The sequence below is a fragment of the Oncorhynchus tshawytscha genome, linkage group LG28, assembly GCF_018296145.1.
Source record: "Oncorhynchus tshawytscha isolate Ot180627B linkage group LG28, Otsh_v2.0, whole genome shotgun sequence".
Taxonomy (NCBI): domain Eukaryota; kingdom Metazoa; phylum Chordata; class Actinopteri; order Salmoniformes; family Salmonidae; genus Oncorhynchus; species Oncorhynchus tshawytscha.
The window spans coordinates 31,835,457-31,848,193 of record NC_056456.1 but is presented as its reverse complement, the minus strand read 5'-3'; the positions used below and the strand labels follow the sequence as shown (position 1 = coordinate 31,848,193).

Below are 12,737 nucleotides of genomic sequence, written 5' to 3'. Positions count from 1 at the left end.
TTGGGGCTGCTCAGCATTACCAAAACAAACCATTCAGCAAACAAACAATTAGACACTCATGAATTATGGAAAAGCTGCTAAAATAGCATTAAAACAAGGAATAGGGACTCGTGGAGTGATCGCTGAGCTAATGAAACCCCCCTTTTTTTAACCCATGCAGTGGTGTGTGTGGAGTACGACACATCAAGACATTACTTTGGGCTGGTGGGCATGAACAGAACACGACAACATAACTGGACACAGATAACAGAAAGCGGGAAGGAATGAGAGACAGAAGGGGGAATGAAAGAGAGAGAGAGAAGGGAAGGAGAGAGACAGAAGTGGGAGGGAGGGAGCATGAGAAAGGGGGTACGGAGGGGAAGAGAGAGAGATAGGGGGTACGGAGGGGGAAAGAGAGAGAAGAGAAGGAGGGAGAGAGGGGGTACAGAGGGGGAAAGAGAGAGAAGTGGGGGAGGGAGAGAGAGAGAGAGAGAAGTGGGGGAGGGAGAGAGAGAGAGAGAAGTGGGGGAGGTAGAGAGAGAGCGAGAGGGGGAGAAGGGGGAAGGAAGGGGAAAGGGGGGGGAAGGAGAGAGAGCGAGAAGGGGGGAGGGAAGAAGGGGGAAGGAGGGAGAGAAGGAGAAGGGGGAAGGAGGGAGAGAAGGAGAAGGGGGGAAGGGGGAGCGAGAGAGAGAAGAGGGGAGTGCCGACACACACAGTGCACAACGATGGGGGCGTGCGTTTCTGTGGTGATTGGCTGGGTTTTTCCCTCTTTAGGGAACTCCCTAGCCGTTTACCTCTCGCAGACTCGCACCGTCCAGGCGGCGATGATCCAGGAGGAGATGCTGAAGACCAGCAGCACGGTGCCGGGGCAGATGGTCATGAGCGTCTTCATGACGAAGCGCGTGTTGAAGTTGATCTTGTTGAGGGCGCCGATGCTGCGCGACGAGGCGTCTGTGAAGAGCTTGCTGTGCAGCAGCATGACGCGGCCGATCAGGTAGAGCCTGAGGAACATGGGGATGGAGAGGATGATGTCCACGTCGGCGTTGGCCGTCGACGGCGTGTAGGTGAAGGCGATCCGTGCCGTCCACGTGAAGCGGTAATGGCCCGGGATGGGGTGGATGGCGCACACCAGCAGCTCCAGCACGATGAAGAAGATGCGCTCGTACGTCATGGCTATCCTCCAGTCGTCTGCCCCATTGTCCACCATAAACAGCTGTGGGAAAAGCAAAAAGTAGCTTAGTTATGTGTTATTTTACAGACTTTACCTACTTTATTTTACAGTAGTTATAAACTTTCTTTTTCAGTCTTTATTATACTTTATTTTACTGTAGTTATATACTTTATTTTACAGTCCGTAGTACATACTCTGCTGTTCTATCTCGTGTGTAATGATGTTCAAGATGTCAGAGAGAAAAAAACAGTGTTGGTTGTTTGAAGTAACCTCTTTGTTGTAATATTGCAAACAGACGTGGCAGTTTCACTACTGTGGATTACAGCTTTAATAGATGCCACTCTTCACATTTTAAAGAGCCTTAAAAAAAGTAACAGTTATTTCAGTCATTTTCTGTAAATATCATAATATAAATCAGCTGAATTAGGACTGTAAAGTATCTAACATACCCAATTGAGTTGACCTGTTTAAATGTTGAATACTTTTTAAAAAATCATCAATAACGGGCATCATCACACTCAATAATCAAACTCAATTTTTAAGCAATTCAGGCAATCACCACACCAGCCCATAAATTATAACAATGACATGTTATTTCCTGCTAAATTGTTGCATTATTTCGACTCACCTGGATTTCCCGGGCATGGTACATTATTATAAGACCAAGCAATATAACAGTGGAAAGGCTGATAAGGCATTTCAGTGCAAATGAGTACGAAGATTCCTGTAGTGAGAGACAGACACACAATAAATATAGTTTAGAGATACAGTGATATTGATGAGAAATATAAATATATAAAATAAATTAAGAATATTTATTGACAATTACATAGCATGTGCAACCTATGTTGACTTTCAGAGGAGGGGTCATACCTGGGCTTCACCTCAGAACTGTACATGTAAAAGCATTAATAGAAGAAATCTTCAACTTAGATTTTTTTATTGTTGTTTGTGTGAAATAATTTAGTCTTCATGGTGGGTAAAACATGTGGATTTTAGAAATATTGTTGGATGGAGCGAACAAGACCAAGATGGATTCATTTATCTTCCAAAAAGGTTTCCCTCTGCAGTGAACGTAGCTAGTAGGAGGGAGAGGAACACTGAAATGAAAACACCACATATTATCAGCTTAAAACGAGAGAGCTGAGGAAAGGGGTTTGAACTAAAAACAACAGCACCACAAAGTGTTGTCTCAAATCATGACAGTAGCAGGAAGTAAAGGTCAAACATGGGCTCTTAACAGTACACAAACTATTTATACATCAAACCCACCACTATGTACTTTCAATCTAATAGTAGCCTAGATGCAGAAACCGAGCAGTTATGTTGTGCATCTTCTACAGTAGCGTTAGCAGGAAGCAACCCACTGTGAGAGGTGCAAGTGATGAATTGATCATTTGGACGCTAGAGCTGCAACGCCTATAAAGGGGTCATAGATCTTTGGAATAAGGACGAGCACTACTAGACTTCCCTCTGTGGGTAAAAAGTGATTTGATGAATCAGCTGTAGTAATGGTGGGGAATAAAACATGTTATACAATGATGGGGGGGGTTGTAATCACAATTCTGACAACAGCGACAAAAACAACAATAGGAATCATTGTAAATAATCGTCAGGGGCGATTGTAAAAGCTGCCCATTGCTATGTTGTCAAGGCCCGCGGACGACCAAGTCGTTGTAAATGGATATTGATATGCTCTCTTGGGGTGGGGTCAAGTAAGCATGCATTACAATATGAGCCATTACACTGATCATGCAGCCACAATATATAGTAACAGGCGGGGAGAAAATTAGCGAATGTATTTTTAGCAATCAGCTAGATTGCTTTGCCCCTCAGGTCTCTGGCACCACTCAAGACCCTATAATGTCTGAAATTGTTTTGAGAAGTCCCCTGTGAAATAACATTGAGAAAAACCAATTAATCCACCTGACAGATGTATAAGGCTTTTTCAGTCCCCAAAAGCTGACTCCCTTTAACACACCAACCCCCCACCACACCTCTTTAAGGGTTGGGAAAAATCTTGACTGACTCACATGTCCATGTGATGTGACATGCAAGATGAAAAATGACTCGTCCTTATAGTAGCGCATTCTATATGGTAGGACTGCTGTGTCACTCAGGGATCAGTTCAATTTAAACTCAGACCAACACGACAATTAATCTAAATTTACTACAAAAAAGTGGTTAATAGAAACCTTATAGACACCTACAGTGGGGCAAAAAAGTATTTAGTCAGCCACCAATTGTGCAAGTTCTCCCACTTAAAAAGACGAGAGAGGCCTGTAATTTTCATCATAGGTACACTTCAACTATGACAGACAGAATGAGAAAAAAAATCCAGAAAATCACATTGTAGGATTTTTAATCAATTTATTTGCAAATTATGGTGGAAAATAAGTATTTGGTCAATAACAAAAGTTTATCTCAATACTTTGTTATATACCCTTTGTTGGCAATGACAGAGGTCAAACGTTTTCTGTAAGTCTTCACAAGGTTTTCACACACTGTCGCTGGTATTTTGGCCCATTCCTCCATGCAGATCTCCTCTAGAGCAGTGATGTTTTGGGGCTGTTGCTGGGCAACATGGACTTTCAACTCCCTCCAAAGATGTTCTATGGGGTTGAGATCTGGAGACTGGCTAGGCCTCTCCGGGGCCTTGAAATGCTTCTTACGAAGCCACTCCTTCGTTGCCCAGGCGGTGTGTTTGGGATCATTGTCATGCTGAAAGACCCAGCCACGATTCATCTTCAATGCCCTTGCTGATGGTAGGCTTTGTTACTTTGGTCCCAGCTCTCTGCAGGTCATTCACTAGGTCCCCCCGTGTTGTTCTGGGATTTTTGCTCACCGTTCTTGTGATCATTTTGACCCCACGGGGTGAGATCTTGTGTGTAGCCCCAGATCGAGGGAGATTATCAGTGGTCTTGTATGACTTCCATTTCCTAATAATTGCTACCACAGTTGATTTCTTCAAACCAAGCTGCTTACCTATTCCAGATTCAGTCTTCCCAGCCTGGTGCAGGTCTACAATTTTGTTTCTGGTGTCCTTTGACAGCTCTTTGGTCTTGGCCATAGTGGAGTTTGGAGTGTGACTGTTTGAGGTTGTGGACAGGTGTCTTTTATACTGATAACAAGTTCAAACATGTGCCATTAATACAGGTAACGAGTGGAGGACAGAGGAGTCTCTTAAAGAAGAAGTTACAGGTCTGTGAGAGCCAGAAATCTTGCTTGTTTGTAGGTGACCAAATACTTATTTTCCACCATAATTTGCAAATAAATTCATTAAAAATCCTACAATGTGATTTTCTGGATTTTTTAAAATAATTTTGTCTGTCATAGTTGAAGTGTACCTATGATGAAAATTACAGGCCTCTCTCATCTTTTTAAGTGGGAGAACATGCACAATTGGTGGCTGACTAAATACTTTTTTGCCCCTCCGTATATGCAATATTGAATTTAACAATTCAAATAAATGTGTAGAATTGGCTGGACTTAACCAAAACATTGCTGCTCAATCTTACTTGACCTCATGCAGTTGTAAAAATTGCAGTAGCCGTTCCAGCTATTACTTAGGCCAATCAATGCTGGCTCGTTGCATTGACTATGTGGTGACGCTAGCCAACAGTGCAGTCTTGTAAACATTGGGGCCAAACCTTTCCCTAAGTGCACTGTGACAAATGTTTGGTACAGAAAGCACTGCCCAAATCCAAATTGATTGGTTGATGGAGCTAATGATGGGTCAGGGAGTCGTGACCAGGTCGTGGCGACCCTGAAATGACAACAGCCTGCCGCCATGTTGGGTTGTCCTGACACTCCCACGTGCTGGTCAGAGATAATGTCCGACACTTTGAAGCAGCTCTCTGATTGGGCAGCGTTGTGTTTGGATGCAGGGCAGGCTTCAAAGTAACTCTCAAAATACCAGCAGCAGCCTAGTGAAAACAGTCCTTTGGCCAAGCTCTGACATTTTTTGAATCGCAAACATTGTCATTCTACTTACACAAATATCTCTGAAGTTCACCATGTGTTCACCATGTTTAACATGACTTCCTATCTAAACATAGCATACTCAGAGTCGTTATTCACGTCATAAATAAGTATGGGGGAAAACAATTGCCGTTTGCCATCTGCAGCCATTAAACATAGATTTACGTAGTAATAACTTCAAAACTAAATCATTTTTGGGGGAGCTCTCATCGCATTACAATGTTGTTTTGATTATTGCTTGAACAGTTGCTAAATTTACATTTGGTTGTGATAGTTGCAAAGATCCTATTTTTGGATGCAGCAGTTGGCTAGAATGCTAATGCTCATTGACATTTTACTGGTTGAATTTGAAGTGTTTAAGTGTAATGCAGTTGATTTGTGAGGGTGACACAAACAATATATTAAGCAGGACATTCATACGAGCCTTACAATCCAATTAGAAATGAAAAGTAGTGTGAAATGCATTCATAAACAACATGAGGCTTTTTTTTCTGCCGGTCTATGAGAACTCCCTCGTGTTTTCCCCCACAGTGGGGAAATTGTGTATAGCGACTCAGAGAATTTCAGCATTGGAGTTATTCAACAAACAAAAAGACCACCCACACTAATTACCTTGCCGTAAACTCCCCAGGACAGTTCAGTCTCAGTCACCATGACGACGATCCCGAACATTCCAAAGATGAGGGCGTAGTCACTGAGTCTCTTCCGTTTCTCAAAGAGCGCCCTCCGGTGGCCGAGCCTATAGCCAATGTCCTTGTTCTTCTTCACAGGAGCACCGTTTCCGTCCCTGACCAGGCTCTCGTTGGACGCCTTGCTGGGGTCCTCGCCGTTGCCCTTTGATACCACCACCTCCAGGCCGGAGCTGTGCAACGTCTGGAGGGGCTGTGTCTCTGAGTCGAGCTCTGCTAGGTTGCGCCGCGACGACGCCAGGCTGCCCAGTGGTCTCACTACGCCGCCATTGTACTTGCAGGTGTTCATGGCTATCTGAGGGAGTCGGCCGCTGCTCTCGGAGAGGCAGGGCTTGGATCCAGCATGGCTCAGCTTCTTCTGCTCAGTGGTTGCCTGGCAACAAAAACACAAGAGGTTGTTAAAGAAACAAACCACCAATCAGTCTGGTGTCAGAGAATGGGAGGAGCACCTTTCCTTTATAACTTCAATTTGACTAATGTCCCATGGACCGGAGACGGTCCACAAACCAGAAGCACGAACCAGAAACACTGCCCTGCACTAAATCAGTGCAATCTCTGTGTTGTGTGTTCTGTTGTACATTGCACTCATATCAGCTGTCCCTCAAGAAAAGCGCATCCACATCTGCAGGGCAAAAGCACATGAATAATGAATGGAGATGAATGTATAAATAAAGCCATATAACTAATAGTGGACCCTACAAAGTGCAGAAAATGTCCTCTTTGCGCAGCACAAATTTAGTCATGAAAGATTAATGTGTTGCGTGACCTTGTTTCCTGTTAAAGAAACACTCTTTCCTGCTGAGCCCAGAGATGGGGTGTCCAAAAAGACGGAGTGACTGAGTGAGTGATGCTTCTATAATCAGAGAAGCAGGAAAAACTGAATCTAAAGTTTCTGCAAGAGGAAAACAAGAACATTCTTTACTCAAAGATGTGTCTTCGTCTCCTCTCTGTGTATCAAAAACTGCATCTAAATTGAAGAGGGATCCTGCTCAGCCCTTTCTGTGCCGTCCCGTGTGGCTCAGTTGGTAAAGCATGACATTTGCCACTCCAGAATTGTGGGTTTGATTCCCACGGGGGACTTATAAGAGAAAGTATGAAAATATATGCACTCACACTACTGTAAATCACTCTGGATAAGAGCATCTGCTAAATGACTCAAATGTAAATCCTTGATCCAGAGTGTGATTGTATTGCAGCGCAGGTTCAAGGAGAGGTGAAAATTTAATTTGGTGGGAAAGCAGAGGAACTGAGGAGTTCCACGGACCTTGGAAGTGTAGAGGCATGTACAATGGTAGTTGAGTGTGCATTCCAGTGGCATCTCCACAGCTCTTCTGGGACTTCACTTAGATTATCATAATGGCTTGTTAAACTTCACGTGGAACAGTGCATTTTCTGAAATAACGGGGGGTGTTTGACAACACTGCCTTTCATTTGGCTTGAGTGAGCTCCCTAATGCCTCTAAATGTGTTCGGAAATAAACTCTGATTCCCCATAATGAAAATGTAGTACAGTAAGTCCGGCCCCACTGACACTATCTGCTGACGCAGACCGGACCAGACCAGACCGGACCAGACCGGACCGGACCAGACTAAAGGTTAAGGATTAGAGGGAACCACAGCGTTCTAATCCCCTTTACTCTTTTAAATAGCTTCATGATCAGAGCCATTAAGACCCTCTCTGTGAAACACATCTCAGATAGTGGCGCATTCCTACTATAAATGCAGCACCAATAAAGGTTGCTTGAAAGATCTTAAACTTCATTTGATATTAGCACCTCTCCTTTCGCTTACAAAGGTGGGACGATCACAGTTCCCTAGCGATGGCTATTTGTCATCATTAATTCCCCCGATAAAATTACCATTCATGTGTTTTATTTCATGAAAATAAAACACAATGACAAAGATTGTCATTTAAATCACTGATCAAAGCAAATAGACATGACTTGACTGGCGTATCAGACCAAGGGAAGTCAACTAAAAGCAGCCATGGCAGGTTATTCCAATAACATAATGAACAGGATTGATGGAGAGAGATGAGAGATGGAAGAATGCACTTCTGCTCTTGGCTTTGGTCTCCATTTCTGACCATTATGCTGCAGACTCTCTTGGTGGTTGAAAATGTACCACTGACTGCTGACTGACTGCTAGATGGGGGTGTCCATATCGTCTAGGAGACAGCACAAGAGAAATACAAGAAGGTAAGATGGAGGTGCAGGTAATACATAACCTTTTTCTGCAGGCAAATCTCACATGGATATCCCAAAAGAGCTCACACTGTACCTTCCTCACAACACATAATATACAGTTTTACATTTTAACTACTGATTCTCTATTGTGATGCGTTTCATTTTGGTGAATTTACCATGCATTTCAGTTAATAGTATTTGACTTACAAACAGAATAAACAAAACATATGATGCATTTAATAATATCCACTGAAAACTACACTCTTTGCCTTGCTGAGGATGCTCTTTCCTGTTTCTCACCCCTGACAATAATTCTGCGTCCCAATGGCACCCTATACCCTGTATAGTGGACTGAATGAGGAATAGGGTGCCATTGGGACACAAAGTGTTCCATGAGGGGCACAACAGGCCGCAGTTGACCTTGTCCGCTGATCCTCCTTCAGGAGGAGACACAGGATGGCTGTCTGCCCCGGCGAACGCTTCAATTTCGTTCTGAATGGCACACAGCATCCATCCCGTATGAAATGGAGCCTCCTAATCAAATTGAAAAGCCACAGTGCAGAACAGTTTAAATGAAGCACTGCAACTCTCTGCCTATCTCCTCCTCTAACTCCCTCTCTCTCTCTCTCTCCCTTCCTCCATCCCTCCCTCCTTTACTCGTCCCTTTAACCGGCTCCAATCTAATAGAATACCCCCCTCCTTTACTCATCCCTTTAACCGGCTCCAATCTAATAGAATACTCCCCTCCTTTACTCATCCCTTTAACCAGCTCCAATCTAATAAAATACCCCCTCCTTTACTCATCCCTTTAACTTTAATAGAATACTCATCATCCTTTAACCAGCTCCAATCTAATAAATACCTACTCATCCCTTTAACCTCTAATAGAATACCCCTCCTTTACTCATCCCTTTAACCGGCTCCAATCTAATAGAATACCCCCTCCTTTATTCATCCCTTTAACCGGCTCCATCCCCCCTCATTTACTCATCCCTTTAACCGCTCCAATCTAATAGAATACCCCCTCCTTTACTCATCCCTTTAACCGGCTCCAATCTAATAGAATACCCCTCCTTTACTCATCCCTTTAACCAGCTCCACTCATCCCTCCAATCTAATCTAATAGAATACCCCCCTTTACTCATCCCTTTACTCATCCCTTTAACCCTTTAACCAGCTCCAATCAATCTAACAGAATACCCCCTCCTTTACTCATCCCTTTATACCCCCTCCTTTACTCATCCCTTTAACCGGCTCCAATCTAATAGAATACCCCCTTTACTCCCTTTAACTCATCCCTCCTTTAATCCCTTTAACCGGCTCCAATCTAATAGAAGACCCCTCCTTTACTCATCCCTTTAACCAGCTCCAATCTCCAATCTAATAGAATACCCCCTCCTTTACTCATCCCTTTAACCGGCTCCAATCTAATAGAATACCCCCTCCTTTACTCATCCCTTTAACCGAAGACCCCCTCCTTTACTCATCCCTTTAACCGGCTCCAATCTAATAGAAGACCCCCTCCTTTACTCATCCCTTTAACCGGCTCCAATCTCCAATCTAATAGAAGACCCCCCTCCTTTTGGACGTGAAGGAGCTACACTGCACCTCTGTTTTTAATGCACACACAAACTCCTGAAATTGAAAAAGTGCACTGTACAGCCAACCTGTGTGTGTCTGTGTGTGTGTGTGCGTGCATGTCTTGGCCAAGTATCAGAGAAGGCCTGGCGATAGACTGTCTGTAGCCAGGGATAACTGAAAAGCTCAACTGGACAATGGTGGGCAGGGAGAGAGGTGTGTGTGTGTGTGTGTGTGTGTGTGTGTGTGTGTGTGTGTGTGTGTGTGTGTGTGTGTGTGTGTGTGTGTGTGTGTGTGTGTGTGTGTGTGTGTGTGTGTGTGTGTGTGTGTGTGTGCCTGCCTGCCTGCTGTGTGTGGCTGCATAATACGTGTATTCGGACATGTGGCACATGTGTGGAGGGGGCCAACTCATACAGAGAAAATGGAGGGACACGAGGGGGGGTGGAGAGAGGGAAGGAAATAAAGAGAGGACAGACCCCTGGGGACCTCCTCAGCCTGCCCCTGTTGAGAAGGAGAGCTATAGGCTATAGCTGACGGTTTGTCATGTTGTCATATTTCTGTGACAGGCGAGCAGGCACCAGGGCTGTTCAACCCAACCAACAGGGCCAGCCAGGATCTCTGTATGTCTTACTAGTAAACATGTAAAACACCACCACCCATTCATACAATGCCTGTCTATGTGGCCTTGAAAATGGTCTAAGGAAAGGTGTAAACGTACTTTGATAGACAGTATAACAACGACGTTTCAATGTAAACGGTGCGACCAATTGCTTATAGAATCCTTCCTGTGTACTACACTGTATGTACAGTGTACACGGTAAACAGCATAGCCTCATGGTTAACTAATATATACTGACCAAAAATATAAACGCAACATGTAAAGTGTTGGTCCCATGTTTCATGAGCTGAAACAAAACATCCCAGAAATGTTCCATACTTACAAGGAGTATTTTTGTCTGGAATGAAACTCTTTTGTGGGGAAAATCTCATTCTGATTGGCTGGGCCTGGCTCCACAGTGGGTGGGCCTATGCCCTCCCAGGCCCACCATGGCTGCGCCTATGCCCCCAGGCCCACCATGGCTGCGCCTGCCCTCCCAGCCCATTCGTGCCCCAGCCTAGTGCCCCAGCCCAGCCCCCAGCCTAGTAGTGTGAAATCCCCAGCCTAGTAGTGTGAAATCCCCAGCCTAGTAGTGTGAAATCCCCAGCCCAGTCGTGTGAAATCCCCAGCCCAGTCGTGTGAAATCCCCAGCCTAGTAGTGTGAAATCCCCAGCCCAGTCATGTGAAATCCCCAGCCCAAAATCCCCAGCCCAGTCCCCAGCCCAGTCGTGTCAAATCCCCAGCCCAGTCGTGTCAAATCCCCAGCCCAGTCGTGTCAAATCCCCAGCCCAGTCGTGTCAAATCCCCAGCCCAGTCGTGTGAAATCCCCAGCCCAGTCGTGTCAAATCCCCAGCCCAGTCGTGTCAAATCCCCAGCCCAGTCATGTCACATCCCCAGCCCAGTCAAATCCCCAGCCCAGTCAAATCCCCAGTGAAATCATCCCAGCCCAGTCCCAGCCCAGTTGTGCCCAGTCATCATCCCAAGCCCAGTCATGTGACATCCCAAGCCCAGTCATGTGACATCCCCAGCCCAGTCATGTCAAATCAATTGACTGACTTCCTTGTATGAACTGTAACTCAGATAAATAGTTGAAATTGTTGCACATTGCATTTATATTTTAGTTCAGAATATTTGTAGTCTTTCTAAGAAAGTACAATCCCATCTACAACATTCAGCATGCATTTCCCTGAAGAAAAGACAACCCAGTAGGAGTTTTCCTCCGTGGAATCAGTATGGGTCGTCCTTGGAGCAAATCCTGTGGTTAAAATGACTGCAATTTGATAACAGGCACAATTACAGGCTTCCTGAAGCGGCATTATCATCCCCCTTGTCTCCTCTGAGATGAAAAGAAAAATTAATTATGTCCAAAACAAGAAGAAGAAGAAAATAACAACAGAGACGACAAGGCAGGTATATTGCCCGTGTTGAAGGGTCATTGTTCGGGCTAATAATGCACTGGGTGTTCAGCAGCATCACAATAGTGCACTAATTAGGACACATAAAGCTGTCCCCTCGAAAGGAGACACACACTCTTAGAAAAAAAGGTGCTACAGTATCTAGAACCTAAAAGGGTTCTTTGGCCGTCCCCAATGGAGAACTCTTTGAAGAATCGTTTTGGTTCCAGGTAGAACCCTTTCTTCTAAGAGGGATCAGAGTGTTCAAACTAAAGGTTGTGGGACTCTCTTGGGAGAAATATACAGTAGGAACTCATTAGTAGCATGTCTTACTTGATCAATTCCAGACAATTCAGAGAATGATTTGGAATTCAGTTCTCGTTTTCTAAAATTGTCCATAGATCTATGAGGTGTTCTCTTGAAGTCATGAATTGAAATTTTACGGAATTTCCTGGAAGTTATCATTGACTTGACTCCCTGAATTTGTTGATAAGTTGATCACGACATACGTGCTGAACACATTCAGAGTCAAGTCAACAATAAATCTAAACATAGATAATGCTGGTGCATACTACCCGGGTGTTATTAGTGTTTAGTACCCGGGTATTGTTAGTATGCACTACCAATACCCGGGTATTAGTAGTTGTGTGTACTACCTGGTAATTAGTCATGCGTACGACCTGGGTATAACTCGTGCAGACTAATACCCGGGTATTAGTCATGGGTACTACCCGGATATTAGTCATGCATACTAATACCCAGGTATTAGTCGTGCGTACTAATACCCGGGTATTAGTAGTTGTGCGTACTACCTGGGAATTAGTCATGTGTACTACCAGGGTATTAGTCGTGCGTACTAATACCTGTGTATTAGTCGTGCGTACTAATACACAAGTATTAGTCGTGCATACTGCCCCGGTATTAGCCGTGTGTTCTACCCGGGTATTAGTAATGCATAGTACCTAGCTATTAGAAATCATGCGTACTACCCAGGTATTAGAAGTCGTGTGTACTATCCGGGTTTTAGAAGTCATGTTCACTACCCGGGTAGTAGTTGTGCATACTAATACCCAGGTAGTATTGTGCGTACTGCCCGGGTATTAGAAGTAATGTGTACTACCCGTGTATTAGTTGTACGTACTACCAGGGTATTAGTTGTGCG

At 44.4% G+C, this 12,737-nt stretch overlaps 1 protein-coding gene across 3 annotated transcripts in view; it reads right to left on the bottom strand.

The window, feature by feature from the left end:
* kcnn1a (potassium intermediate/small conductance calcium-activated channel, subfamily N, member 1a) overlaps nt 1-12,737 on the bottom strand; it is a 49,405-nt gene that overhangs the window by 22,155 nt on the left and 14,513 nt on the right. For all 3 annotated transcript variants that reach the window (XM_024391897.2, XM_024391898.2, XM_024391899.2), the window contains exons 2-4: nt 5,744-6,193; nt 1,779-1,874; nt 774-1,192 (exon numbers count right to left, since the gene is read on the bottom strand). In XM_024391897.2, coding sequence (XP_024247665.1) covers nt 774-1,192; nt 1,779-1,874; nt 5,744-6,193 — 965 coding nt within the window. The remainder of the gene's footprint in view (nt 1-773; nt 1,193-1,778; nt 1,875-5,743; nt 6,194-12,737) is intronic.